The sequence below is a fragment of the Gymnodraco acuticeps genome, unplaced genomic scaffold (genome assembly GCF_902827175.1).
Source record: "Gymnodraco acuticeps unplaced genomic scaffold, fGymAcu1.1, whole genome shotgun sequence".
NCBI classification, from domain to species: Eukaryota; Metazoa; Chordata; class Actinopteri; order Perciformes; family Bathydraconidae; genus Gymnodraco; species Gymnodraco acuticeps.
The window spans coordinates 364489-391452 of NW_022991273.1; the positions used below are offsets into that span (position 1 = coordinate 364489).

Below are 26964 nucleotides of genomic sequence, written 5' to 3' on the forward strand. Positions count from 1 at the left end.
AGCCAGAGACATGCTGACTCTTACACTGAGTTAACTTATTACACACATCCATACACCGATTTCACATCAACAACTTATGTTCAAGTCTTGGTTCTCTAGTAACCATGGAGACCAATACTGCCCTGTAATACAAGCGTTCTATTAAAATGTTGAAGTCTTAAGCCTGTCCGAGATAACCCAGATGATGTTGTTGAGCAATTTTCTCAAAGTTAATGAAAAACTAGAATGGCAAAATTCATTATGTACCAGGCTGGGAAACAGGCCCGGACTGGCCATCGGGAGGACCGGGAGGTTTCCCGATGGCCTGGCCTGTTAAGTGGCCTGAGATTTTTTTTTTTTAATGTATGTATTGTGAACGCAACGCTGCGCAAATGTGGGTCTGACTCTGCCTCACAGAGGGTGACTGGCTGTATACATGATGTGGCCTGCCGACATGGCCACTTTCATACAGATCATACTAATGCCCTCGATTGGTCTGTGTGTCATTCAAGCTCGGGAGGGTGTGTGTTAGTGTGGCGCGATAAAGCGTGCGCACCGGTTACGTGTATTGTTGTTAGCATCTGGTGCTAGCTAGCTGCGCAAATGGATATAAGGAGCTTTTTCAACAACAAGGTGGAGGAGAGTCCTCTCCTGTCAGACTAAGACCCCGGCCACACGAGGACGAAAACGGCTAAACGCATAGGATTAACGCAAACGCAATCGCAAACAAGCTTCCGTCCACACGCAATAGTTATCCGGATAGTGTCTGCCCACACGAGACTGCTCCGTTTAGCTCCAACCGCTGGAGAAGCTGCAGTACATATGCAGGAGCCTGTACGTGGCGCTGTAACTTCCTCCACAAAAGCAGCGAAGAAGCATGGTTGTCATGGTTGCCCTTCTGTTTATTCTCCGCGGTGGGGGCCGAGGGAACCGGGCAGAGTTTTTCGCCAGTCAACGTGTATTAAAGTTTAAATCTTCCGACAAAATTATAAAAGTGCCGGTCAAAGGTCTTCTTTGTTATTTATTGAGCTTTAAAACAAATGAATAATGACTCTATATAATATAATAATATAAATACACGGAGCTTCTCTTTTTCCTCCCTCTCTTCGGACAGCGCCAGTGTCTGTCTCATGCAGCAGCTGATCCAGTAATGAGTGACCCGGCCGACAGTAAAAATAAACATATTTATAACTAGTTTAGGTAGTTTGAGAGGTGTCTCCGTCCTGTCAGATTAGACTTCACTCGCGTTTATGTCCATATCGAGAGAAAGATAAATAATCTGAATTCAGTGTGCAGTTTACTTTGACGCGGGGGTGAGCAGCAGAGGTGGGGAGAGGCGGGGCTATTGCGCAATCATTATCAGAAAATGATCGCTGAAGCTGCAGTACATATCCACAAAAGCAGCGAGTAAGATCCCCCCCGGATGTGTAAGTCTGCTGTAGATGTTGCACAAAGAACTGTAGCATGGTCAGTAGCGTCCGGAGCACGATAGCAACTCTGCGATCCGCCATTGTTGTTGTTGTTGGTGGCGGAACACATCAGCAATGGTGCGGGGTACGCGGAGGTGAGCAGCAGAGGTGGGGAGAGGCGGGGCTATTGCGCAATCATTATCAGAAAATGATCGTATAGGGCGCACACACGGAGCCGTTGGACCCCCCAGAGCGTTGCGTATGCCATTCTATCCACCTTGGGACCCGTTATCGTTTCCTCAGTCGTTTAGTGCCGTATTCGGTCGTCCTCGTGTGGCCGAATGGTCTATATGACACTAAACAGTAACGCAAACGGCCGTTTTCGTCCTCGTGTGGCCGGGTGAGAGACTGATAACTACAGCTCAGGTGAGGTAAAGGACTCTCCGAGTGTTTAGATAGTTAACTTAGTCTAAGTTATCTCTGTGGGTCTCGAAGGGTTTGGTCACCATTTATGTAAACACATATTTCCATTTGAGGGGGGAGTGATTGGTAAAATATGCATGAATAATACAAAAAAAATGTTAACTAGGTGAAAAAAGGTAAGATAAACTTGTTGAGAGCTAAAACTAGTCTTTGCTGCTGCCTCAAAGAGGAGCAGGGGGAGACAGGTGAGGCTGGTTCAGGAGCACAGACACACTCACAACTATAAATGAACCAAAAACAAATAAATAAACAAGTTTCAATGTTTTTTCATATTGGATATGGTATGTTATTGGTTATGGCCATGTTTTTATGATTATTTAAATGTATACAGTTCTGTTTCATATGGGTGTAGTCTCTTTATTTCCCCCTCAAAATGCACCAGATTGATGCATTTAAGTCCAACATTTTTAAAAAATCTTACCGGGGGAGCATGCCCCCGGACCCCCCTATAGGATTTGAGGTCCACCTCCACTTAAAATATGTTCACATAGGTTCCTAAATAGATTTGCACTTTTTTTAAAATAGTAACCCATGTCCATATGTTTATTTTTGGGTAGTAGATTTAGAGGGCTATCACTATGGGCAGCAACGCTGTAAAAATTGACAAATAAAACTGGTAGTGGCCTGGCTGGGTGTATAATTCCCGGCCTGACTTATTGTCCCAGTCCGGCCCTGCTGGGAAATGACTTGTTCACTGACCTTGGTGTGTCAAATTGTGGAGTGCCCTTTAAAGCATAACTAAGAAGTTGGGAGCAACCGATGACCTGAGTCTATAAAGCAGGTAGTTTGCCATGTGGTAATTATTATGTCTTTGTTGTCAGCTGTCGTCACTGCCGTCACTTCCTGTAGAGTCTATTTCACTGCTCAGCAGTGCAGCCATTTTCTATCAAAGGCAGGCAGTGGTGGAAAAAGTATAAAATAAGTACAAGTATAAAAAAGCATCAGCATCCAAATATACTTAAATTACCCAAATTAAAAGTACTTCTAATGCGTAATGGTGGTATAAACTGAGAATACTCAGGTAAAGTAAACGTGCCTCAAAAATGTACTTAGGTACCGTACTGGAGTAAATGTACTTTTATTATCCATCGATGAAGGCAGGGCTACATTTCACCCAGATCAGATTGAACCCCCCCAGCTGTGGTTAGTCCTTTAGGGGTGACCACCCCCAGCCGCAGGGGGCTGTCGGCTGATCAGCTGTGTGACTGTGATGTTAACGTTATGTGTTGATTCTGTTTAAAGCAGAACCTAAAACCAAATAAATGTAGTTTAACTCTGACAACCTGTTTTTCTTACAGGGTTACTACAGGAGCAATGAGTTCATCATTACCCAGCATCCTCTGCCTCATACCACAAAAGACTTCTGGAGAATGATCTGGGACCACAACGCACAAATTATTGTTATGCTGCCTGCCAACCAGGGACTGGTAGGAAGCACAAACACAAAAACACCCACAGACTTATACACACACACAGACTCATACACACACACACACACACACACACACACACACACACACACACACACACACACACACACACACACACACACACACACACACACACACACACACACACACACACACACACACACACACACACACACACTATAGAGGAATACTATGGCAATCTACCACTTTGACCTCATATGCATGCCTGCGTTGTCTGCCCATAAGCCAGCATTTAAATGTCTAATTTATTATGAATCACACACTTTTTCACGAGCCGCAGTTACACATGTGACATTTTGTGTAAATGTGGTTAGCAGCCTAACGTGCGTTCTCTGACTTTTATGAGGGAGAAGATTAAACATAGGTCAATTTCAATTTCTGTATTCATGCCTTTTTCAGGATGGCTCTGACACCAGCTCTGGCTACTGAATGTATTCGTTCTTTTTTTACACTCTGAGCGTACCATTTTTCTACCTTATGTGGGTCTGTAGAGCGCATTTGTTTTTTTATTAATAATTCTGGCAGAGCCGCACCCAGATAGCTCACCATGCAGTGTAATGCACACACACACAAACATACATACACCACAAAGTCTCTCACATACCTCCAAATGTAAACATTAATTTACACAAAGTAGAAATTCCAGTCCAAATGCTTTGCCCCACGACTAACCTTTATTTATTCAATAAGCACATAAATACTGCAGTAATCCCATCCCCTGTGACAATGTTTTGCATGCAATGATTAAATAAAGGCGGTCCCTGCGCTCTTCTACAGGCAGAGGATGAGTTTGTGTACTGGCCCAGTCGGGAGGAGGCCATGAACTGTGAGGCATTCACTGTCACTCTCATCAGTAAAGACCGACTCTGTCTGTCCAACGAGGAACAGATCAACATCCACGACTTCATCTTGGAGGCTACACAGGTAACTGTGTGTGTGTGTGTGTGTGTGTGTGTGTGTGTGTGTGTGTGTGTGTGTGTGTGTGTGTGTGTGTGTGTGTGTGTGTGTGTGTATGTGTGTGTGTGTGTGTGTGAGTGTGTGTGTGTCAGAGAGACTGCAATTGAGCTGTACAGACAGTACAGTATGAGAACAAAACACATTAATAGGGTAGAACAGAAGAATGGTTTCATGCACACAACATTACTCATGTGCTCCACCATGTTGTTAATGTAGAATGTAATAATGTGTGCACAGAGAGTACATCAGCTTGAACTGAAACCTCCTTACCTTCCTTTCTGTTTACTGAACACTAGTGTAAAGGAACCTCTGGATCACAAGCAGAACACTGGAGAGCTGAACTGATGTCAGACACTGAAGATTTACGGCTAGAGAATGGAGAAAGACATTTGCTGCAGCAACAAAGTGATACAGCTCCTGCCAAACCGATCCTGAAGATCTTTCCCCCAGTCCCAATATTTAGCTAGTTCTAAGAAAAAAATATAATTGTGATATAACAAAGCAAAGTGAAAACTAGTGTGAATCTCTGAAAAAAACCCATTCATATTTAACACAGAGCTACACCTTTCATTTATACCACATTGAAGTTTACTAAAAGTTTAGATCATCATGGGTTCTCAGGTTATTTCTACTTAATTTAGTTAATCACTTGACTTTTCAAGCAAAACTTTGATTGGCATAGATAGATATTAGCATGCTGGCCAGCATGTTCACATTTACAGAAATTGTGATTCCTTTTAAATAAATGAAATTAATTGAATAGGTTTCTATTTTGAAAAGGTAAAACTATATATCAGGGGTAGCCAACCAGTCAGAGGTTAAGAGCCAACATTTTGACTATGTTACTGCAAAGAGTAACACACAGTCACAGATGCGTGTGCACCCCCCCTCCTTCTCTCTTTTGTTCTCAGCCTGTCTCTGTGCTCCTTCACTTTATTCCTCCCCTCTCTCTCTCACACAGATACAATGACAATCTAAAACTTTACACACACACACACACACACACACACACACACACACACACACACACACACACACACACACACACACACACACACACACACACACACACACACACACACACACACACACACACACACACACACACACACACACACACTCAAAGACCCTCCCCACACAGAGAGACACACATAGCTCTGCTCAGACAGATTTATTGTAAATGTCACACACCATAATATTGACAGAACTGGAATCAAACCTCTCCTACCAGGGGGGTGTACTACGAAGCAGGATTTTCGCTTAGCCGGCTAAATTCAGGGAAAACTCCGGCTTTCCGGTCCTACGAAGCTGGTTCTCTTTTTAGCAGGCTATATCTCCATGGTAACTTATGCTTAGCGGCTAACCTGGTCGGGACCAGGTTAGGTTGCAGGCTAAGAGCTCAACTCAGTGAAAGCACTGCCTGCTGACCAATCAGAGCTCAGTGTGCGGAGTTTAAAGCGATCAAGTCATATTACAGGAGAAAGGAAATAAAGAAAAGCTGCCATCGCAGGAAAGACGGCCGGCATAAATCACCGACTGTGTGAACGTGAACATTAATAGAATATCACCTCCTTCTTCAGAGCAATCTGACTATTAGGCCTATAACATTAGCGTTAAGAAAGCTTACTTAAATATCTGCCACAACATAAGTAACCGGATCAGAGTAACATTAAGTACAGTCCGCGGCATATCACATCATAATGTATCATATATCTCCTTATCTGAGTCAGCTGAGCCGTATCTGGCCGTGCAACACTCACAGTGTCACATACTGTATGCAGAAGTATTATTTTAAGCAACCAGTGGCGAGCCGTCAGGGCCCTCTAGGTCCTCTGTGAGGGCCTAAGATATTCTAAAAAATAATATTTGAAAACATTAGAAAAAACTTTTTTTTTTTTAAATATTATTTTTTATATTTTTTTGTTGTTACATTTTTCATTAATTTTACCAAAATAACTTGATTTAATTGTATTTAAAATAATATTTCCAAAGAAATAAATCCTTCGAATCTGCCTGTTCAGTTTCTGTTGGAATGTGAAGGGTTAAATGCCGTCTCTGCGAGTTATGTGAAGACGGGAGAGCTTGTTGGTCCCTCTCTACATTCACAGAGGGCCAGCTATAGTAACTCAACGAGAGAGTAATGTCAAATGACAGTACAATTGACCAATCATATCTTCCCTCTAAATGGGCGGGCTTAATTTTCGCGGACTTTATGACAGGTACCGCCCGCTGTGAGGTCTATGCAAGTGGTGCAGTGACGCATCCTATAACCCGGAAGTAAGCTTCACTCGGATTCCCTCGACTGAAAGCAATGGGATTTCTCCATAGGATTTTGGAAAATAGCTCGAAATAAGGTCTGTGGAAAACGAACCTGTTTGATAAATGCACGTTTTGTTCAGCCGGATAATATCCACATGTCTATCCTACTTTTATTATTTTTGATAGATTTATGATTAGCATAAGTTCGTTCATGATGGCTCACTTCAGTGATAGTGATGACATCGTTGCGAAATTATTAACAGTCATTTTCAAGATTGAGTTACAATGATAAACTCTAGTGTCGCAAAGGATCAGCTGAATGACCCGCAAGTGCTTCATCCAAAAGGACAAATGGACTTTGTGTTTAAGTGATTTGATCATCAAAGGTAGGCCTAAGTCATTTTCAATGTGGGCCGCCGTGCCGACTTAATTCATTTGTAATTGCTACTTGGCTGTGGGTGCCCTGTCATGATAGGTGTTTATATAAATGATGTTTTGTGTGGTAGAGGATCGCTGTCATTGATGCGTTTTGCACCCCGGACCACTGTTTTGATATTCCGCTGAAGTCTACGTTGAGACGTAATATCTCTTCTTTTTTTTACGAGGGAAGCGGGGGTCAGAGGGCCTAGGTATAAAAGTAACAGCTCGCCACTGTAAGCAACACATTAAGTTGACGAAACACTCGAGTCAAATGTAATGAAAGTCAGATCATGTTTTAGACGGGGCAGTGATATCATAAACCTGTTAATGTACGCATTCAAACACTTGTTCTGTTACCAGCTGTATTCACCTTGCAGGTGCAGCTCTGTGGCTTTGATCCTGGATCAAGTGTTTGAGTTATGGATGTTTAAAGTTTAACTTCTTCATTTTTGACTAATATTATAGTTCACTTTTCATTCAGGAAGTATGACGCTGCGCTGTCAGTATGCTTCTCCATGTTTGTGATTGGTCGAATGCTCCAGATACCACCCCTTTCATGTGAACGCGCACCTAACTAGATAGGACACGGCTGGCTTGAGCGATCCACTTGATAACCAGCGATGTAGGACCGTTTAGCGAGAGCGCGTATGTTTTAGATTAGGCCAACCGGCTAACTCAAACATATCCAGCTTAGGTTGAACCAGCTTCGTAGTACAGGCCCCAGTATTCAGAGACCAGTTAACATAAAAACATAACAATGAACATTGTGTGCAGTCACACACAAACTCTCAGTAAACAAAATTGAAAAGGTTTTTTATCTTACTTTAAATTAGTGGGACTTCTGATATTCCTTGCTTTGAACAATCCTCCTCAAATCTGGCTTGTATTCCGTTGTGGCCACTCGAAGCAATTCTCTCACATGTGTGTCAGTCAGAACAGATCGATGCTTAGATTTCACGTGTTTCAGGGTAGAAAACACAGACTCACAGACGTATGTTGACCCAAACATTGAAAGTAGCTTGAGCACAGCCCGTTTGACATTGGGGTATTTTTCGATTGGCACAGTTTTCCAGAACTCAAGGGTCCCTTCCCTCAGAACAGGTTTCAGTCGGTCATCCTCTGAAAGTTCGATCATCTCCAACTCGGCCACCACCTCGTCCTTGACTAGCGGGGCTTTCAAACAGTCCGTCTCAGCATTAAAAGGATCGACGAGGAACGTAATCTGTGGCCTTTTCACATGTAGATCATGGAACCGGGTCGCAAAGCTTTCCTGCAGGGTTTCAACCAATGTTGCATAACGGGCTGTTTGCTTTTTCCGGGTGGCACCGGTGGCTTGTGCGCTTGCTTTTAGCAGAGAGGGGAAATGCGCTAATTCTCCCTTTTTAAAATGTGTCTTAAACAGTTTCAGTTTGTTAACAAACGCAAATACACTTTGCACTAAGTCAGGCAGTATTTTTAACTTTCCCTGCAGATCCAGGTTCAGTCTGTCCAGATGACACAGCATGTCGACCAAAAAGGCCAGATCCATAATCCACTTGGGGTCTGAGAGCTCCGGATAATCCTTGTCCTTCTGTTCCATGAACAGTTTCACAGCATCCAACAGCTCAAAGAAGCGAGACAGCACTTTGCCTTTAGAAAGCCACCTCACAGTGCAGTGCAGCGGCAGGTCTCCTGGAAGCCCTTGGTCGAGTTCAGCGATGAGATTCTTAAATTGCCTGTGGTTAAGAGCATGTGTGCGGATGTAGTTTACGATTTCCATCACAGGCTTCATGACGTTGTCTAAATTCAGTGATTTGGACACAAGTTGCTCCCGGTGAATGATGCAGTGGAAATTCCAAAACTCGGGAAATGTGTTGTCAGCTTTGCACAGCCCCACAAGCCTGTTCACAGATCCGACCATAGATGGCGCTCCATCTGTGGCTATTGCAGTTAGTTTCTGCTTGGGCACATTTACTTTCACAAACACATGTATCATTGTTTCTTTTACATCGATGCCATGGGTTCTGTCTTTTAATATCACAATATCAAGGAGTTCTTCTTTTACAACACAATCCTTTGAGACTGATCGTGCAAATATTGCCAGCTGAGGCTTGTCTTGTATGTCACAAGACTCATCCAATGCCACACTGAAAAACTCACATGTTTGAAGATCAGAGTGTAACTGCGCTTCAATGGCGGTGTTAATGTCCGATATTCTGCGTTTAACAGTGTGGCGGGACAGTTGGACGTCTGATACCGCTTATTTCAGTTTTTTGTGTTCTGGAAACAAGATTTCAACCACGTCACTGAGGCATTTTTGAACAAACTCCCCTTCATTGTACTTCTTTTTAGCTCGTGCTATGTTCCAAGCAACTTGATAAGATGCAAGCGTTACGGTTTCCGAGTGCTTCGTTATTTTTTTGAAAAACTGTGTCTGCTTTTCTGCCTGACCTTTCAAGGTGTTTATCTTCTGCTTGCGAAGTTCCATACCTTTTGGGAAGTCCTGGTCGATGTTAGCATGGAGTGAGGTGAAATGGCGCTTATTAGAAGTATTCGTTGTTCTCGCGTCCCAGGAGAGTAGCTTAAAATAAGGAGACCAATGGAGTCTCTCAAAAGGATCAAATGGGTTACTTTAATTATAGTGCGGTAATGGAACAAACAGAAGGTGGTTCGAGAGAGCTGCTGCAGCTGCCGTCTCGCAGTCGCGGCCGTGGAAAGAGAGCCAACAAAGCTCCGTCACCTAACTATGGCCCAATCCCAAATCACCCCCTACACCCTACCCCTACACACTCCCCCTCCGTTTGCGCATTCGTGCGGAGGGTCCGCTACATTAAGTGCTGTTCCAAACCAACGAGTGTGGAGCGGTGTGGAGGGGGAGTGGGCTATCAAGCCCTCAAACAGCGAGTCTGCATCGGTGCTGACTTGAGACCGGTCTCTACCTGACCGGAGTCACCCTGTGTGTGTCCGTCAGGAAACACGCTGTTTACAAGTAGTTCCAGCAAACATCCGCTGATAAACTGCGATTTTAACAACCTCATGATAGCCTCATATGTTTTTAACTTAGGATCAAACCTGTGTTTATCAATCAATGATCAATCAATCATGTTTATTTATATAGTCTAGAAAAAGGTAAATGTGTGCATTTTATTGTAAAGTTGTGTATATTTACAGACTGTTTCAAAAACTAAGAAGCTTATAAACAGGTTTCAAACTAAAAGAGATGAAATATGTTTGGAGTTGTATTTGAGTTATTAATTTACATTTTTTGTCTAAGAGATGCTGATTTGAAACCGTTGTTACATACAGTTACGGCATTTCCTGTTTCTGCTGGAGAGAGGGGAGGCCGCCCCAAAGCTTGCTGCTGTATTTATACCCTTAACCCTTAATGGAGGGAACTTCATTCAGCTGCGAGTGTGGCTACAGACGGAGTTCACTCCGTCACGGAGGGAGTGATTTGGGATTGGGCCTGAATATCTCATCATTTGGCTCCTCCTCTTCAATGGCGGCTGTGGTGATGCAGGGGGACCTCCCACCTCGGTCTTCGATGTCCGATATCGCGTAAAACAGAGGATTTAGACCAGGGGTGCCCAACCTTTTTTGAACCGAGAGCTACTTTTAAAGTTGCCAGTCTGCCGAGATCTACCAGTCCAAATAGAGAGGCGTAGCCATTACTGACAGCCTATACTACCAGGTAAATACACACTTCTACTTGTATAAAACTGACCTTTAAATACTTCATAAAATACTGCAGATCCTTTATCTTACCTCTTTCTAATCTACACACATACAAGTATTGAACTGAAGTTACACAACAGTGTTGTTGATACAGAGTTGGAGTTTATTCACACGTCACTACAGTGGGTAATGTTTTCAAGAAACATTGAACAGTGCTGCCACATATGACACAGGGAAAAAAGAAAATACTCTGAACCCTTTCTTTGCCATTAAATACAAATAGTGTTGCTACAAAAATTAGGCTTACTAATAAGACAACTCAGATCTGAAGCTACACAGGAATCTGCTGCCAAAGTGCAATAAAAAAGACAAAATAGAATCAAACCCTTTTTTTGTTGCATTTTAGTAGAGTATACAAATAAATGCCTTTAAAATAGGATGCAAGCAACACTAGTTTCTTAACCTGAATTGATGATATAATCAATTTAAGTTTGCATTCTTATACCATTTTGTACAATAATTATAATGAATAAGTTCAAACAAACTAAAACTTACAGCTGATTAATAACGGTATCTAACTTGAGTTTTTATTATATCAAAAACCTGTTGAAATGCTACTGTTATTTTTACTGTCCCCCAAAAGTGCGTCGGCAGCCTCCAGGAATGCTTCTTTCACAACTTCGCCGTCTTTGAAAGACTTCATGTGTTTCGCAAGAACGTGACTGATGCGATAAGATGCTCTGGTAGCAGCCTTGCTCTTGTTGTTGGGCCTGGTGGAAATGGACTGCTGTGCATTTAGCTGTCCTTTCAGGCCCCTCCCCTTTTGGAGCGTAGGGCAGAATTAGGAGGGAATTCCGTCTCGTAGCGTTTGTGCACTGTTTTGAAATGCCGCTCCTAAATTACCCTTCTTCGATAAAGCCACGCTCGCATTGCAGATGAGACAGATGGACTTTGAATTGGAATAGATACAAAAATAATCATCCTCCCACTTGGAGTGAAAATTATATATGTTTTACTTCTGCCATAATTGCGGTCTTGTGTGTGTGCGGACTGTCACTCCTGTTGACACGGACAATGTTAGCGAACTAGTGCACTGCCCACTGCCCACCAGCCACGCCCCGACACATGGGCTCACGCCGGCCAATCACAAAGCTTTGATGCGTTCAAGTGCATTATTCTGGCACAGGAAGATTACGTTATAGGACATTAACGATAAAACAGAATATTGTTGTTCTATTTTTAGACACATCTCGCGATCGACTGGGAATCGTCGATCGCGATCGACTGGTTGGGCATCCCTGATTTAGACGTTGTGTCTTCATTGTATAACTCCACACGTCTCTTCTCCTCATACTCTCTTTCATGACTTTTTATTTAATGCATTTTAATGGCTGTAATTGTTGCTAACAAAAAAACGGAAGTTAAGCTCACTGTTGATATTCCGGAGACTTCTTCCGGTAAAGCTTTTCAAAATGAACTTTAGCAACAACGTTAGCCACAGACGAATGCTAACCGGAAATGTTTTCAGAATAAAACAGTTTTAAGCTTACTGTATGTTTAAACTAAATTACGTCATTAAACATTGATTTTAATTTCTTACACGCTGAAGATTTGAAGCCTTGAAATGGGTTAATGCTGTCTGGCATATAAGGCAAAATGGCTTGCAATTGCGTTCGATAAAAAAATATGAACTCTCCCACTCTACTAAAAACGTCCCATGTTCGTCTTCATATTTTCGCTTAGCTGTGCATTTCTTCCCTGCCATTTTAGGATCAAACTCAGTTCATGGTCAGATAGTGTTTAATTAACCAATCACCTCAAAGGTGATTGGTTCACTGCATCGCAGATATTATTGTGATTGGCTCTTGGGCCACATCAAAATTAGATGCGCTGTCATCCTCTCATACTGACACCTGACACCACACATACTCACGTAGGGAAAGCCGGGACGAAAGTAACACGGGACGAAAGTAATGGAGCGATTTTATCCGAGCCCAAACAACTTTGACCGGCCAAATTACGTCAGAAATATCAGCATTCAATACTTAACAGACCTACTAAATATCAGGTTTAACTGTCAGGAGTCCGTGTTTCTCCCCCACACTCACACATATAGAATTCGATCTGAACTGAAGAGCCACATGAAACTGGGGCAAAGAGCCGCATGCGGCTCGAGAGCTGCGGGTTGGCCACCCCTGCTATTATCTTATTATCACACCAACATTGTCAGCTGGAAAGTATTCACTTTCTGACTGTCAAACAAGCAACTGATATCCCCCCCACCCCCCATAAGTGAATGTGTATGAATTGACGCTGTTTGTTATAAAAGTTTCTCTGGTATAAATTGGGTGATGTTAGCATAGCAACCGAAGCTAATCTGACTATGACTACTTGTTGCTATCCTATTGTGGCATAAGCCGTTTTCTACAGGCACATTTTACCGGCGTATTTTTCAAAACAAAACACCAGGAAAACGTCTGCCTGCTCTCCACAATGATCAATAACAGCGAACGGATGGTCAAAGTAAGGTACAAATAAACAGAATCACACTAAGCGTGGTTAGTGTTGTCTGACTTTATAAAGTGTGTTTTTTTAATAAGTGTGTGGTCGCGTTCTAGTCACTTTGCTCAGCGCTACTGCTTGTTACTTTCATTTGCTGTACTCGCCATGAACTGTTATTGCTCAAGTTGATCTCACCCCCCGCCTCCGACATAAGCGTGAAGTATTGGTTCCTGGTTCTTGCCGGGCAGCCGAGTGGGGCCAGCTAAGAACCGGTTTTCGGTGCTTAGAGGCAGCTCCGATGCGGTGGAAACAGGAAGAACCAGCCATTTTTATTGTATTACACGTTCGAAATAAATCAAATCAAATTTGTCTTTGTCTTGATTACTCAAAAACAACTGTTAGTGTGTTTATGCACCTGGCTGCCAAAGATAAACATGCAGTTTGACCGAGAGGCATTTCAGTGCAGAATACATTTTTATTTATTTAGAAGACGGGCACAATTTCCTTAACACGGACACGGAATGACCAGCATGTCTTTGAGTTCCTCTGACCCTTCCTCTGAAAGTGGAGAGGACACTGAGGATTCTTCACTGTGAGGCGGGGTCTGTTGTTCCCTCAGCCACCAGAAAAGAGCTCCAGCTGCAGTACCCCGGGAAGCCCTCTTCGGAGTAAAAACCCTCCAAGATTCCTCGGCGTCCACTTCCCCGGTAGCCTGTGCCAACGTCCTTATTAAGATGGTCGCATTGAAAGCACCCGGTTTCATTAAACAAAAAGGCTAACAGTTGGTTTTGCAGCGAGTCGTCATAGGCTAACAGATGACTCAATACACCAGAATAGTTGTTAACTTTAAACAAACAACACGATTCACATTACTCACACTCTTACTGTAATTAGTGATTAAATCAACAATTAATGTAGGACACCTAGTTGGGCTTGCCAACATCACACAACAGTTTCATTAAACAAATAATCAAATATGCTAACAATTTATTTTTGCCGAAAGCTATAGCAAACGAATAATTGTAGTGCCTTTTAATACAGTTATCATATAGCTATCATAAACTAACAGATTATTGTTTGTATTACCTTAAGACTATCATAGTTAACGTTAGCTAATCACACTTCATTTCAAGACACCGGAATTGTTATTAATGTTAAGCAAATAAAACTTTAAAAGCACTTCACATTACTCACACTCTGTGCGTTGTCGTTCATATTCATGTCTCCTACTCGCTAGGTGGCAGTGTCACGAAAAACTAGGGTCCTAGGAGTGCGGTCCTAGGAGTGTGGTCCCAAAACTGCAGTCTCCGACGCTGCAGCTTCATGCTACTCAGAACCAGAGCTAAATCAGGCTGTAGCCAGGAACCGGCTCTGGAACCGGTTTGGTGGAAAAGGGGCATCAGACACCTTCCTAAAGTACTAATAAACCCCCAAAAAGCAAAAATGTATCTATGAATTATTGGTTTTCAGTATTAACAAAACTTGTGCGACCCTTTGAGAAACACAGAAGATCTCCCTTACATTGTTAGTCAAAGCTTGTGTAACATAATGAGTTGTACATCCATAGGTTGAGTCTAAATGTGTCTCTCTCTCTCTTGCTGTTTTTCTGTTTGTTCATTAGGATGACTATGTTTTAGAAGTTCGTCACTTTCAGTGTCCCAAGTGGCCGAAGCCGGACGCCCCCCTCAGCAGCACCTTTGAGCTCATCAACGTCATTAAAGAGGAGGCGTCCACCCGCGACGGGCCCACCATCGTCCATGATGAGTGAGTCATACATTTATATTCTGTCTGTCTGAAAGTTTAGGACAAGGAGAGAATAACACTGAGTGGCATTTTGGCAGGTGCTCGAGAAAGTAGTGGGTTTCTAAACCCAGATGTAATTTCAGGCATGATGTTGACAGAGAATGATAACTGTATATTTGCTGAAAGATTTAAAATACATCACTGCAGGAGTTATTTACTGCTCCCATATTATTTAATGACATTTGAATTGTAGATCATGCTGTTGTTGTTAACCCCAATATGAATTACATCTCTGTTTGGCACTCCCAAGTTTATTTATTTTGTGAACAAAGATGGTGATGTGAATGATGTGGATAAAACATAATGGTCCCCAGGCATACAGAGACTTCGTCAGCCTGACTGTCCTGCAGGTTTAGTTAGGACACATGTTGTTTCACTTCGAAACATCCAGTGACAACCCTCCAACCCCCAGACTCCCAACACAGGTACCCCAAGAAACTTCCCAATTAAACGTAATGAAAGTGTCTTTAGTATTGACACACATTAGTGTGCTTGAAGGACACTCTTATCCAGCAGCTCTGCTCATGTTTATTCATTAGAATAATGAAGACTGCTAGTAGCATCCTCAAGAAGTGACTAATTGAGCACTTCATCTGGTTGCCACGGTGCAGCCAGCTTGCAGATTGTCAGTTAGAGGCGCGTCCTAATTGTCTGCAGCTCATTACTCAGCCAGGCATGGTTGTTATAAGCTCTCTGCTGCGCTCCTGACAGGGCTGCTAATGGAAGAGAGACCCTTTACATTGTGAAGGAAACCCGGCGTTCCCCCAGGGCAGGGGTCGGCAACCCGCGGCTCTCGAGCCGCATGCGGCTCTTTAAGCCCTCTACTCTGGCTCCCTTGAGCTCAGACACAAATAAGGAAATAAAATAAAAATATTTGTAGGACTATTTATATTTTGTTGCACGGTTGAAAATGTTTCGTATCTTGTATTTTGAGGTGATACTGTGACACATCATTTTCTTTTTAAAAAACTGTTTTAATTAGGTCAACTCAAATATGCGTCACATCCTGCTACGGTCCCGCACCAGCACCTTTTCTTGCAGGTGAATAACCTGACCCCCGGCTCGATGAGCGAACTATGGATAAATCAGAGAAAATAAACGGAGGAACACAGAGGGTTTAATTCTGCGTGGACAGAGTTATGCTTTCACAGCAAACGATGCTACGATATGTGGAGAGAAGTTGTTAAAGGTGCTGCAGCCTTTACGTATTGAGGAAAAACACGGAAGAGGAAGACAGCTGGCGATCTTCAGTCATCATTCCATCAGTTAACTCTTTTTAGGGTGCAGCTATATGTTTGATTTATTTCAAAGTGGGCCCATTTTAATTATATAAATGTTCTTAAAATGTGCAGAAGACTCCCCAAGTGCTGTGTTGATTTATTTTAAAGTAGGCCTGTGTATTTTTTTTTAATTCTCCTTATAAGAGTTCTTTGCTTAACTGGTTAATTTTTAGAGGTAGTTTTCTATCATGTAATAAATGCAAAGAAACTGTAGTTTGTGTCTATTATGTAACAATATATACAACTTTATAAGCTATCCAGCTATCAAATATGTTTTATAGCTCCAGACAAAAAAAATTGGTGCAAAAGGGGGCAAAATGGCTCTTTTTGTCAAAAAGGTTGCAGACCCCTGCCCCAGGGAGACACATTCTCTGTCATCCTCAGGTGGATTATCTCGCTAATAAAGGTCTAATGTCACAGCTGACAGGCCTGATCTGTGAGGGGCTTCACTCCCTGGCTGAGCTGCTTTCAAGGACATCTCATCTTCAAATTTATAAAGAGAGTTCAAAGTAATTAAATGACAACGGTCATTATCTGGAATTGGCTTGTCGTCTATACAAAACTTGAAACTTTATGGTATACTTCCTATCTATAAATCAACCCGGTATCACGTGAGACGTGAACATGTGACGCTTTACCATTGCTGGGAGACGTGAAGATGTCACGGTTTCGTCTTTTCAAAATGTGAAAAGCGTGACAGCTACACGGTATTACATGTTAACCAGTGGAGAAATAACCGGAAATACCAAGCAAATGCTACCCCGACGTAATGATTTATTTTTTAATAGTCACACTCGATTACAACGATTTTCTTGTTGCCCCAGCTGGTCGACACCTCTTTTAGCAGAAACAAAGGCTACATTAATGTATTAAATCGATGTTAATCCATGCGTGTGGATGTGGAATTAACGGACGTGACGTTGTGCGATTGAGTTGCCAAGCAACAGCTTCGGTTCATGTTAATTTACAAACTATTCAACTACAACCGTAGTTATATTTAAAAACATGTTAGAAGGCCTCACGAAATACTTTAATGCACATTCAAATGTAAATGTGAAGGAATGTGTGTATAACAAAATACATCGGTCATTAAACGAAACCGGAAACAGACGAAGGCAAGATCCTCAGCTCGATGATTGGATGGTTATCCGTAATGCATGCTGGGATTTGTTGTTTATGTGATGTGAAATCTGAAAACGTTTTTTAAAAATACAATAAAACTTTATTCCTAGTGTGCTTGCTTTACTCTTTGAAAGTCATCACATAACGGCATTGTAATACACGGTTCGGCTGCATTACATATTACATATCTGCCGTAGTTCTCTATTTATAGAGCCGTGCTGAGAAGACTTCTGGACAAACAGGAGAACTGCCGCCAAAACTGAATACGTGACGTTGATCATAAATATATAAGCAATTATACAACATCTTACATTTCTTTTCACACAATGCGTCTCCTTGCAGTATCAACACTAATTCGGCTGACTTTTATATTTGATCCAATTGGTAGATAGGCTGTATTTACACCATAACCGTGCAGAGCTGATAGAAAGGGACACCTGGTGGTTAAAGCACGTTATTGAATTTTATTATTTTATTATTAGATATTAGGATCCCTATAAAGTATATTCATTACTCGTTATTCTCTACTAATAGTTCATTAAAGACTGTATATAATGACTAGTTTGAACATCCCTTTCAAGATTTCAAGATTGTATAAGCTAAGGTTTATTGACATATCATATTATACACAACTACTGTGTAGTTATGCAATGAATGAAAAACTTGGGTCGCAGGTTCCTTAACAGTGCATTACAAGACATCTATCAATATGTGTTTATACTCCACCATTAAACTGTCATTCTGCACATTTCTTATACTATCTACATACATCTTATAAGAGTATAATACATATGTATAATATCAGTTTAATAATAAACAAATAATAAACAAATAAGTGCTTAAACATAGTTAACATTGCAGGAAAGCAATATATTAGACGTTAAGTACTTTGTCAGGCTTAATATTTATCTGTAGATACAAATGTCACTGTGTGTGCTGTGTGCTCTGCATGTGTGACCATTAAAGAATCAGAATACCTTTATTAGTTCCACAGAGGGGAAATGTGCAGCGTTACAGCAGGAAAGAGCCACAGACAGCTTAGTGTTGCATATCTTACATGCGTTAAAAAAAGTACTAAGTTAGAATAAAATAAACAATATGCTAAACAAGTACTAAGTTAGAATATATTAAACAATATGCAAAAAAAAAGATAAAAAGTTACATAATTTTCAAAAATACAGATCAAAAACAAAACGGCATATATATTGATTTAGTGGCCAGGTATAAATTACACAGTTATTAATGGCATATATATATTGCACATATTGCACAAAGTTGGTTTGTATTTAGCAGCAAGGGGTGTTATAGTCTGTGTTGTGGTGTGTGTAGGAGGGTCTACTAGGGGCAGTGCTGGTTGTAAAGTCTGACCGCTGCAGGAAGGAAGGACCTGCGGTTTCAAGAGGGTTTCATCCCTCCATATTCTTCTTAAAGCTTTTTTCTTATTCAAAATAAGACCTTAACCTAAAGTACTCTTTAATGTTTCAATTAAGCCTTATTAGTTTGTCTGTTTTGCACATCCTCCTATTAATATCTAATAATAAAATAATACAATTCAATAACGTGCTTTGACCACCAGGTGTCCCTTTCTATCAGCTCTGCACGGTTATGGTGTAAATACAGCCTATCTACCAATTGGATCAAATATAAAAGTCAGCCGAATTAGTGTTGATACTGCAAGGAGACGTATTGTGTGAAAAGAAATGTAAGATGTTGTTTAATTGCTTATATATTTATGATCCACGTCACGTTTTCAGTGCCTCATGTTTGTCTAGAAGTCTTCTCATCAGGGCTCTATAAATAGAGAATTACGGCAGATATGTAATATGTAATGCAGCCGAACCGTGTATTACAATGCCGTTATGTGATGACTTTCAAAGAGAAAAGCAAGCACACTCGGAATAAAGTATTATTGTATTTTTAAAAAACGTTTTCAGATTTCACATCACATAAACACCAAATCCCAGCATGCATTGCGGATAACCATCCAATCATCGAGCTGAGGATCTTGCCTACGTCTGTTTCCGGTTTCGTTTAATGACCGATGTATTTTGTTATACACACATTCCTTCACATTTACATTTTAATGTGCATTAAAGTATTTCGTGAGGCCTTCTAACATGTTTTTAAATATAACTATGGTTGTAGTTGAATAGTTTGTAAATTAACATGAACCGAAGCTGTTGCTTGGCAACTCAATCGCACAACGTCACGTCCGTTAATTCCACATCCACACGCATGGATTAACATCGATTTAATACATTAATGTAGCCTTTGTTTATGCTAAAAGAGGTGTCGACCAGCTGGGGCAACAAGAAAATCGCTGTAATCGAGTGTGACTATTACAAAATAAATCATTACGTCGGGGTAGCATTTGCTTGGTATTTCCGGTTATTTCTCCACTGGTTAACATGGGTTAACAATACCGTGTAGCTGTCACGCTTTTCACGTTTTGAAAAGACGAAACCGTGACATCTTCACATCTCCCAGCAATGGTAAAGCGTCACATGTTCACGTCTCACCGTGATACCGGGTTGCTATAAATGGACTCATGGAATATGGACTTTTTGCATTTTAATTTACCCTCCTATGAATATGTCAGCTGTACACAGATGAAACATTGCAAGGATTTTAAAGGTCCCATGTCATGCTTTTCCGGTTATTACCCGTCCCCTTGTGTGTTATGAAGGTTTTTATGCATGTAAACGGTGTGCAGAATCAAAACCCTCAAAGTACACCCTGTAGCGAGTAAAACTCTAACACAGAAAATACCTCCCCAAAACGCCTCGTTGAAGATACGTCATTGTCCATTGTTTACTTCCTGGGTACTGTGATGTAGGAATGGCCAGTAGCCGCGCCCAGAGCTATGACGCGATACGGTCATGCGTTACCCGGAACCAAATGGACCAATCCGTGGAGCCGTTACGTTACGTCCGCGGAGCCGTTACGTTAAGCCCCCGCTGATTGGTCCAAATTGACCAATCCACGGACTTCCTCACACACACACTCAGTGCAGGCAGCTCTGCTGATTTCTCCTCCCTGGCTGCAGGCTGATAACAGACAGTTGGGATTCTCTCTGCAGACCCATTCTCTCTGCAGACCCGTTCTCACAGCGTTTATCAACCTTTTTCTTACTCAATATCAAGCCACACTTATTGTTTTTACTTCGGCTGTGACTTTGTGTGTGCTCAGGATGAGTTTGGCTGTGTTTCGCTGTGTATTGCTAAACAAGGAAACAACAACTCCACGGAGTTTAGCGCGATTCACAAAGTCCCGACCAATCAGAGCACACTGTGCTCACAGGGAGGGTGGGGGCTGGAGCTATTGGAGCTACAACGAGCCGTTAAAGGCAGAGAGTGAAATTCAGTGAATACACGTAGTTTACAGAGATGCTGTTTGAGAAACCAATGTGAGTTTGGAAAATTGCACAATATAAATCTATTCTCTATTCTCAACAATGGATTTATGATCAGTGGAAATGGCCATGACATGGGACCTTTAAACACGATAAGTTCAGGACAGTGGCGCCTCCAGAAATGTTTCATAAGGGTTGCCAAATGGGGCCACTGAAAATCTTGGGGTGACACATAGCCGCGGGAAGTCATTTTACTTAGGTGGTGCGGCGAATTGTCAACGTGATGCCGTTTAAAAACACATTAAGGGCGGTGCCGGCCGTGAGCGAACCGAGCGGAGCGACAGGTCGTTCTGTGATTCTCCAGATTCTAGGGGGTGCGGCAGCCCCAGCACCCCTACTTCCCGCGGCTATGCACCAAAACCAACAATTTAATTGTTGTAAAAGTATAGACTAGATGAAAACAATGGCAAAGAGAATCACCTACTGATATACTTTGGTTTCTTATTTTACATTATCTGATACTATTCATCTGAAGTGTATATAATACGGATAGTTAACATTTAACTTCAAACAACATTTAAAAGAACCTTGTTTTGTGTTATGTATACATGTGTTAGGTGATTTATGAATAAGTACTCCCACAGCTCCTTTTTATTAACAACGGACATATACGACTTACCTTCTAGAAGTCTGGTGGATTTTTGTCAACTCCAGTCCAGTCAGTAGAAAGAAACACACGTTTTGCTGCAACCTGCTGCTGTCTGTGCGAATCTCAGAGTGGTGCGTGCGAGTATCAGAGTGTTACCATGGTAGCAGTGGGAGAGGGAGGGACTGCAGTATGAGCATTGGAAGCTCAAATCAAGCGACTCGCTGGCTGTGTATTTGTTGTTAAATATCAGATAAACTACTACCATACGTGACTGGCGAGGGGGTGTGTGTGGTGGGGCCAACAAATATATCAGGGTGCCATGGCCCCCCCCCTGCTGGCGCTACTGGCTCATGAACAAATGTAAAGACATATATGACGTTTTTTATTACAGGACTTAGTATAGGGACATGTTCTTTATCATATTAAGGAGCTGCATGCTAACGCTGGTTTGTGTTCCTCAGGGTGGGAGCAGCGTCAGCCGGCACGCTGTGCGCCCTCACCACTCTGTCCCAGCAGCTGGAGAGCGAGGGGGGCGCCGACGTCTACCAGGTGGCCAAGATGATCAACCTCATGAGGCCCGGAGTCTTCACAGACATTGTGAGTCTGAAATACCTAATTGTAAATTCTTAGGAAATTAAACATTTCCTAAGAGATTAGTAATTATAAACTATTGAAATTATCAATGATGGTGGAACCCAGAAAATAACAGCATAGTCTATTAAAAGAGATGTTGGTGCACATCATAAACAACTTGATTTAGGAATCCAAAGGTGACAGGCCCCACCCCCATGCATCATTAATTCACACTTTAATAATAATCATAATTAACTTAAACCAGAACAAACTCAAATCTATCGCTTTACCAGGCGAAGCCCAGACTGTTCCTTTACAATCCCCTTATGGGATAATGCATATTGTTCCAAAGAATTGTCAGTACATAATTTAAGTGAAAAAATATATATGTGTGACAAGCTGTACAGCATTAGCATGAAACTGAGCACAGTTTCCATACTGGCAGATCTGAGCGGTTGATGGTCTTTTAAATCCATTTAGCCGTTTGTGCTGAGAAGGAGAAAACAGGATCTCTGACAGACAGAATCAAGGCTAAGGGCCGCTTTACATTCTCATGAAGCAAACATCCAGCTGCAGTATTACTACAGGATGTGGCTAATTGTATTTCCTGTCCTCCTCCCCAACAGGACCAGTACCAGTACCTATACAAAGCTCTGCTCAGCCTCGACAGCACCAAGGAAAACAGCCTGTGTACTCTGGACAGGGACATTAATGGAACCTTGGGGTCCATGTCGGACCAGTCTTACCAGGCAGAGAGCATGGAGTCACTGGTCTGAGAGCGGCCCTTTGGGGGCCCGAAGCTTAGTTGACCTGGGGGGCCTCTTGTGGGTCCCTGAGCCCACAATGGAGGCACTTATCTTTGTAAAATGTCAAGGACCTATTGTGAGCAAGACTTTTTGAGGCCTTTTTGCCAGACTCTTGGTTAAAATGAATAACCTGATTACTTTTTTACACTGATACAAAGTTTTTGATATTTATTTTTTTTGCCATTTTATGTCTTAATGTTCTCCTATTGAAGGGTTTGCACCCCAGTTTTTGAGTTTCACCACAGCGTCGTTAGGCAACGGGAAACACTTTTTCTGTCTTTTCTTGTTTGCACTATATAATGTCAGTGTTACTGCCTATACTAAAGCTGACTCACTTGGCTTTTCTCCACTCGAGCTCTGATTTCTTTTTACATTCCATTGCTTTGGCCCGTATCAAATCAACTGCTTCTGTGAAGGACATTGTTCTGCCAGTTGGTTTAAAGTCCGCGGACGGAGGAAGGCACAGACTGTCCGCCTCAGTGGCACAAAGCTCAGCGTGACCTCCTCCGCCCTCCTTATCCACTCGACTCATATCACCATTTATTTACCACAAGAGTCACGATCTTGGAACCTCCGACCACAGACAAGTCGCACTTGTTTTTAAAAGTTGCTTTGCTCTTCACCTTGTTTTTTTTGCCTAGTTTTCTTCTCACTTTCCCTTTTATTATCCAGTCACACTCATGTTAATCAACCTAAGGTGGTGTAATAACTGCTACTGTGAAATGTTATTATAATTTCTTTCTTCATATTATGCTTTTTAATATATTGAAATACTGTATGTATACATATATAAATATATCCTTAACATAATAACTTGGTGATTTTTGTACATGTCCTTTGTGGCCTCCCACCTCAGGCAAGTTGATTTCCACCTCATCTGATAGTTTACCACTCCGGTTCTCACAGCTGATCACAGCCCTCTGGAAGCGGACTCTCTCAGTCCTCTACCTTCTTGTATGCTGCTATCTCATCGGAACTCAAACACATAGAACATACATTATTTCACATTTGGAACAGATAATGCAATGATTCCCATCTCTTTGAAAATAATTTCTATTTTCATCAATTCATTCTGACAGACAAGCACGGATTGAGACCACAGAGACCCTCAGTTCCTCACATGTTCCTGTGTTTAGTTTTACAGGGTTGAATCAGTTAGATGTGCAGGGGACAGGAGACTTGAAAACAAACAGGTTAGGTTTAAAGGTCCTTACACACCAAGCCGATTTTCGGCGTCGATAGATTTGACTGAAGTCTCACCGCTGCAGATTTAGGTGATTTAATTGTTTTAATCTTTACATTTTATTTGCACTCAGGACATCTGAACGGACATTCTTCTGCTTTTAAAGGTTCTTAACATACATATGTGATAACCACACAAGACAGAACAATCTGACAATACATTTGAATAGATATTCCTTAATTCACAAATTGGAAGCCTTTAGCCAGTGTTCAGACTACCATAACTGTTTTTGTGAATTATTTTCTGATCAATCACAATCAGCTGCTACATTTAGGGTTATTAAGAGCTGAAGCAACATGCTTTTAGATTCCACTTGTCTAATCTTGACTTCATTTAAATTAATTTGAACTTCTCATCTTCCATGCTTGCACTTTTTTTTCACTTATTATATTTGATAGGGACAATGCAAATCAACAACTAATGCTATTGTGTCTTAAATCAAGTTAGTACAAATAGAATACATTAAATATTCTAACATTGAAGTTTTGCATTTCAAAAATAATAATGATATAAGCAGCCTACTAAGACTTCTTATTCACCATCTGGCATGACAAACTCTTGCCCTTTTTATTACCCAGCCATATAGACACAAACAAAAGCTTGAGTTGTCTTAACTCACACATTTCTTATCAACAGTACTTAGACAAGATAATCCACCATGTGATTAAAACCCAGGAATGTGTATTCGATTGCCATTGCATACAGACCTGAGAGGATCATTTTCTATGTATCACAAACTGGAAATCCAGTGCTCACCAACAATGTGTTATTTAAGTAAGTAACTAGCCAAAGCTGCATTTAAAGAATACAGAATAGGTGAAGGTCCGTTTCATATCCGTGCTCGCTGACAGAGGTGTGATCACCCGCTCCAACCTCCAAAGCCTTGTGTACATAGTTTCCGTTCCTCACTCCCTTTTCTCCAGAGATGTCTTTTTTTGTGGTTTTGTGGCCTACAATAAATGTGTTCTGATCAAGCTGCAGTAACTCCTTACATGCACACTTACACTCATATTTCCACTCAGTTCCACATTTATTTGACAAGAGGATGTTCTAATTTAGCCGCTGATATTCTGTACCGTCCATGGCGTGAAATTAACACTTGTGGCTTTGCATTCCAAGTGAAAATGTTAAAGTGTTTTTTTCACACAGCACAAAACAGATTTGTCAAATGTGAGGGGGGAAATGTATTTTGATTCAAAGAAAAACTTTTACCAAAGACATGACTCCTTCCCGTGCAGAAAAAGAGATTTAGCAGTCTTCTCTCCTTCTGCCGACTTCTCTCTCCTGACTGAATGCTCGCTTCACCTTCTTACACCTCACACTATATCTGTATTTGTATCAGTGTCCTGATGAAAATATGCTTCATAGTCTCACTTCAATATCTGTTTGCTTTAACTTCAGCATCATAGTCATGTAGTTACTGTTACACAACTGTTTGGGGTATAGAGATATTTATTGTCCTAGTTCTTTTGCAGTGTTACCTCCTTTTGAAATGGGGGCTATATGAGCAAAACTCACTGTCTTAATGAGACATCAACAAAACATGTACTGCTTTTGGGGCTTTTCTTTATTGTAAGTACACACACTGCCTATCAAAAGTGTTCAGTCATACAGAAAGTGGCACAGCAACATTCATTTGCAAATCCTTGAAAAGCTACCATGAGCTACTGTCAGTGTTGAGCTAACTTTTAATATGCTAGCTAGCCAATAGCAGTGCTACTGCTGGACAGAAATAGAAGCTAGCAATATTTGGCAGTTGTGATCAGGACAATAATATAAAGTGTTTAAATCAAGCAAATACTATCCACGCCCGACTGATTTGACACCATGGGTTGTCAGAGTAGTGTGAATCAAAATGGATGTTCTATCACAGCAAATATGATATTGGCCCTTAATTTTGAACTCCTTGAATCGTCAATACCTCAAAGTTAAGCACTGTGGACAGATTAGGTCATTGCTTAACAGCATGTATGAGCATGTCGAATGTACTGATCAAGTAAAATGAACATATTTAAAATATGTTGCTGTTGTAAATCATGGTGTGACCGGACCTTAAGATGGTTATTCAGTTTCCCATTCACCATATTCAAGCCATTTTGATCATTGTGATCATTCCGAATTAAACATGTTAAATAGTGCCACAAGCGCACAGAAAGCTGCGCTGTCATAATAAATGTACAAATATTTTGTTGACTCCATAACTCATATTCTCTCTGGAGACTATGTTTGTATTTCATCACATTTTAAATTATGTAATTCAAACTTTCTGTATTTCTCTTTTGTCTATGATTATTTTATTTTTTTTACCATTTATTGATGTAACATTCCCTGACAAGGCTCTTTACTTTCCACTGGAGCCACTCATAGCATCGATGTTTATGGTGAGTCGAGTGGAAGCCAGGTGTCTGCGTCCAGCTTGTGGTCGTCATGACATGCCAGTTTTATATTCACGCCCTTCATTAATGCCGGGGCACTGTATTATTATGATGTTATGCCCTTTGATTTTGTTTTCAGTTATTTTCCTCTGGATAATTTTCTCACCATTGGCCCCGTTTTGGAAAGTTCCTTCCTCTTTTGTAACAAGAAATAAGACTATGGATTTAATTATGGATTTTTTTTGTTCCTTTGGAAGCTATATCAAAGCATTCTATTATAATGTTATTTAATATGTAAATGGTATTGCTATACTTACAATAAAATATGGGTTTTAATGTAATTTTCTGAGATCAGTTATGTGGTAATATTTGTTCTTTTTTGTGTTTTCTATAGGCGGTTTCTGTTGTTGAACACACCATTTTAAATCATTCATTTAAACTTTTTAAAAGGACCTGATTCCAATTGAAAAAAAAGAATTCATAGTTCTGAAGGTACAGATGCAGGAATTATAAAATGGATAATTGTGCTCTTTGATTATGACTGGCTTAGACGATTCATAAAATACTCTTCAAACACGTAGCTGCTATTAGTAGCAGCTGCAACCCATAACAAAAAAGGAAGATAAATGACAAAAGCTAGGTCTTTC

General features: G+C 41.2%; 1 protein-coding gene across 1 annotated transcript in view; it reads left to right on the forward strand.

Annotated features, from left to right (window-relative positions):
* The window catches only part of LOC117562065 (receptor-type tyrosine-protein phosphatase gamma-like), a 323613-nt gene extending 296977 nt beyond the window's left edge, over positions 1-26636 (forward strand). Inside the window, 5 exon segments of the mRNA XM_034239841.1 lie at positions 3170-3298; positions 4100-4246; positions 14736-14878; positions 21782-21917; positions 22520-26636. Of these exon segments, the coding sequence (XP_034095732.1) occupies positions 3170-3298; positions 4100-4246; positions 14736-14878; positions 21782-21917; positions 22520-22669 (705 nt within the window). The 3' untranslated portion in view covers positions 22670-26636.
* Positions 26637-26964: the final 328 nt, after the last annotated feature.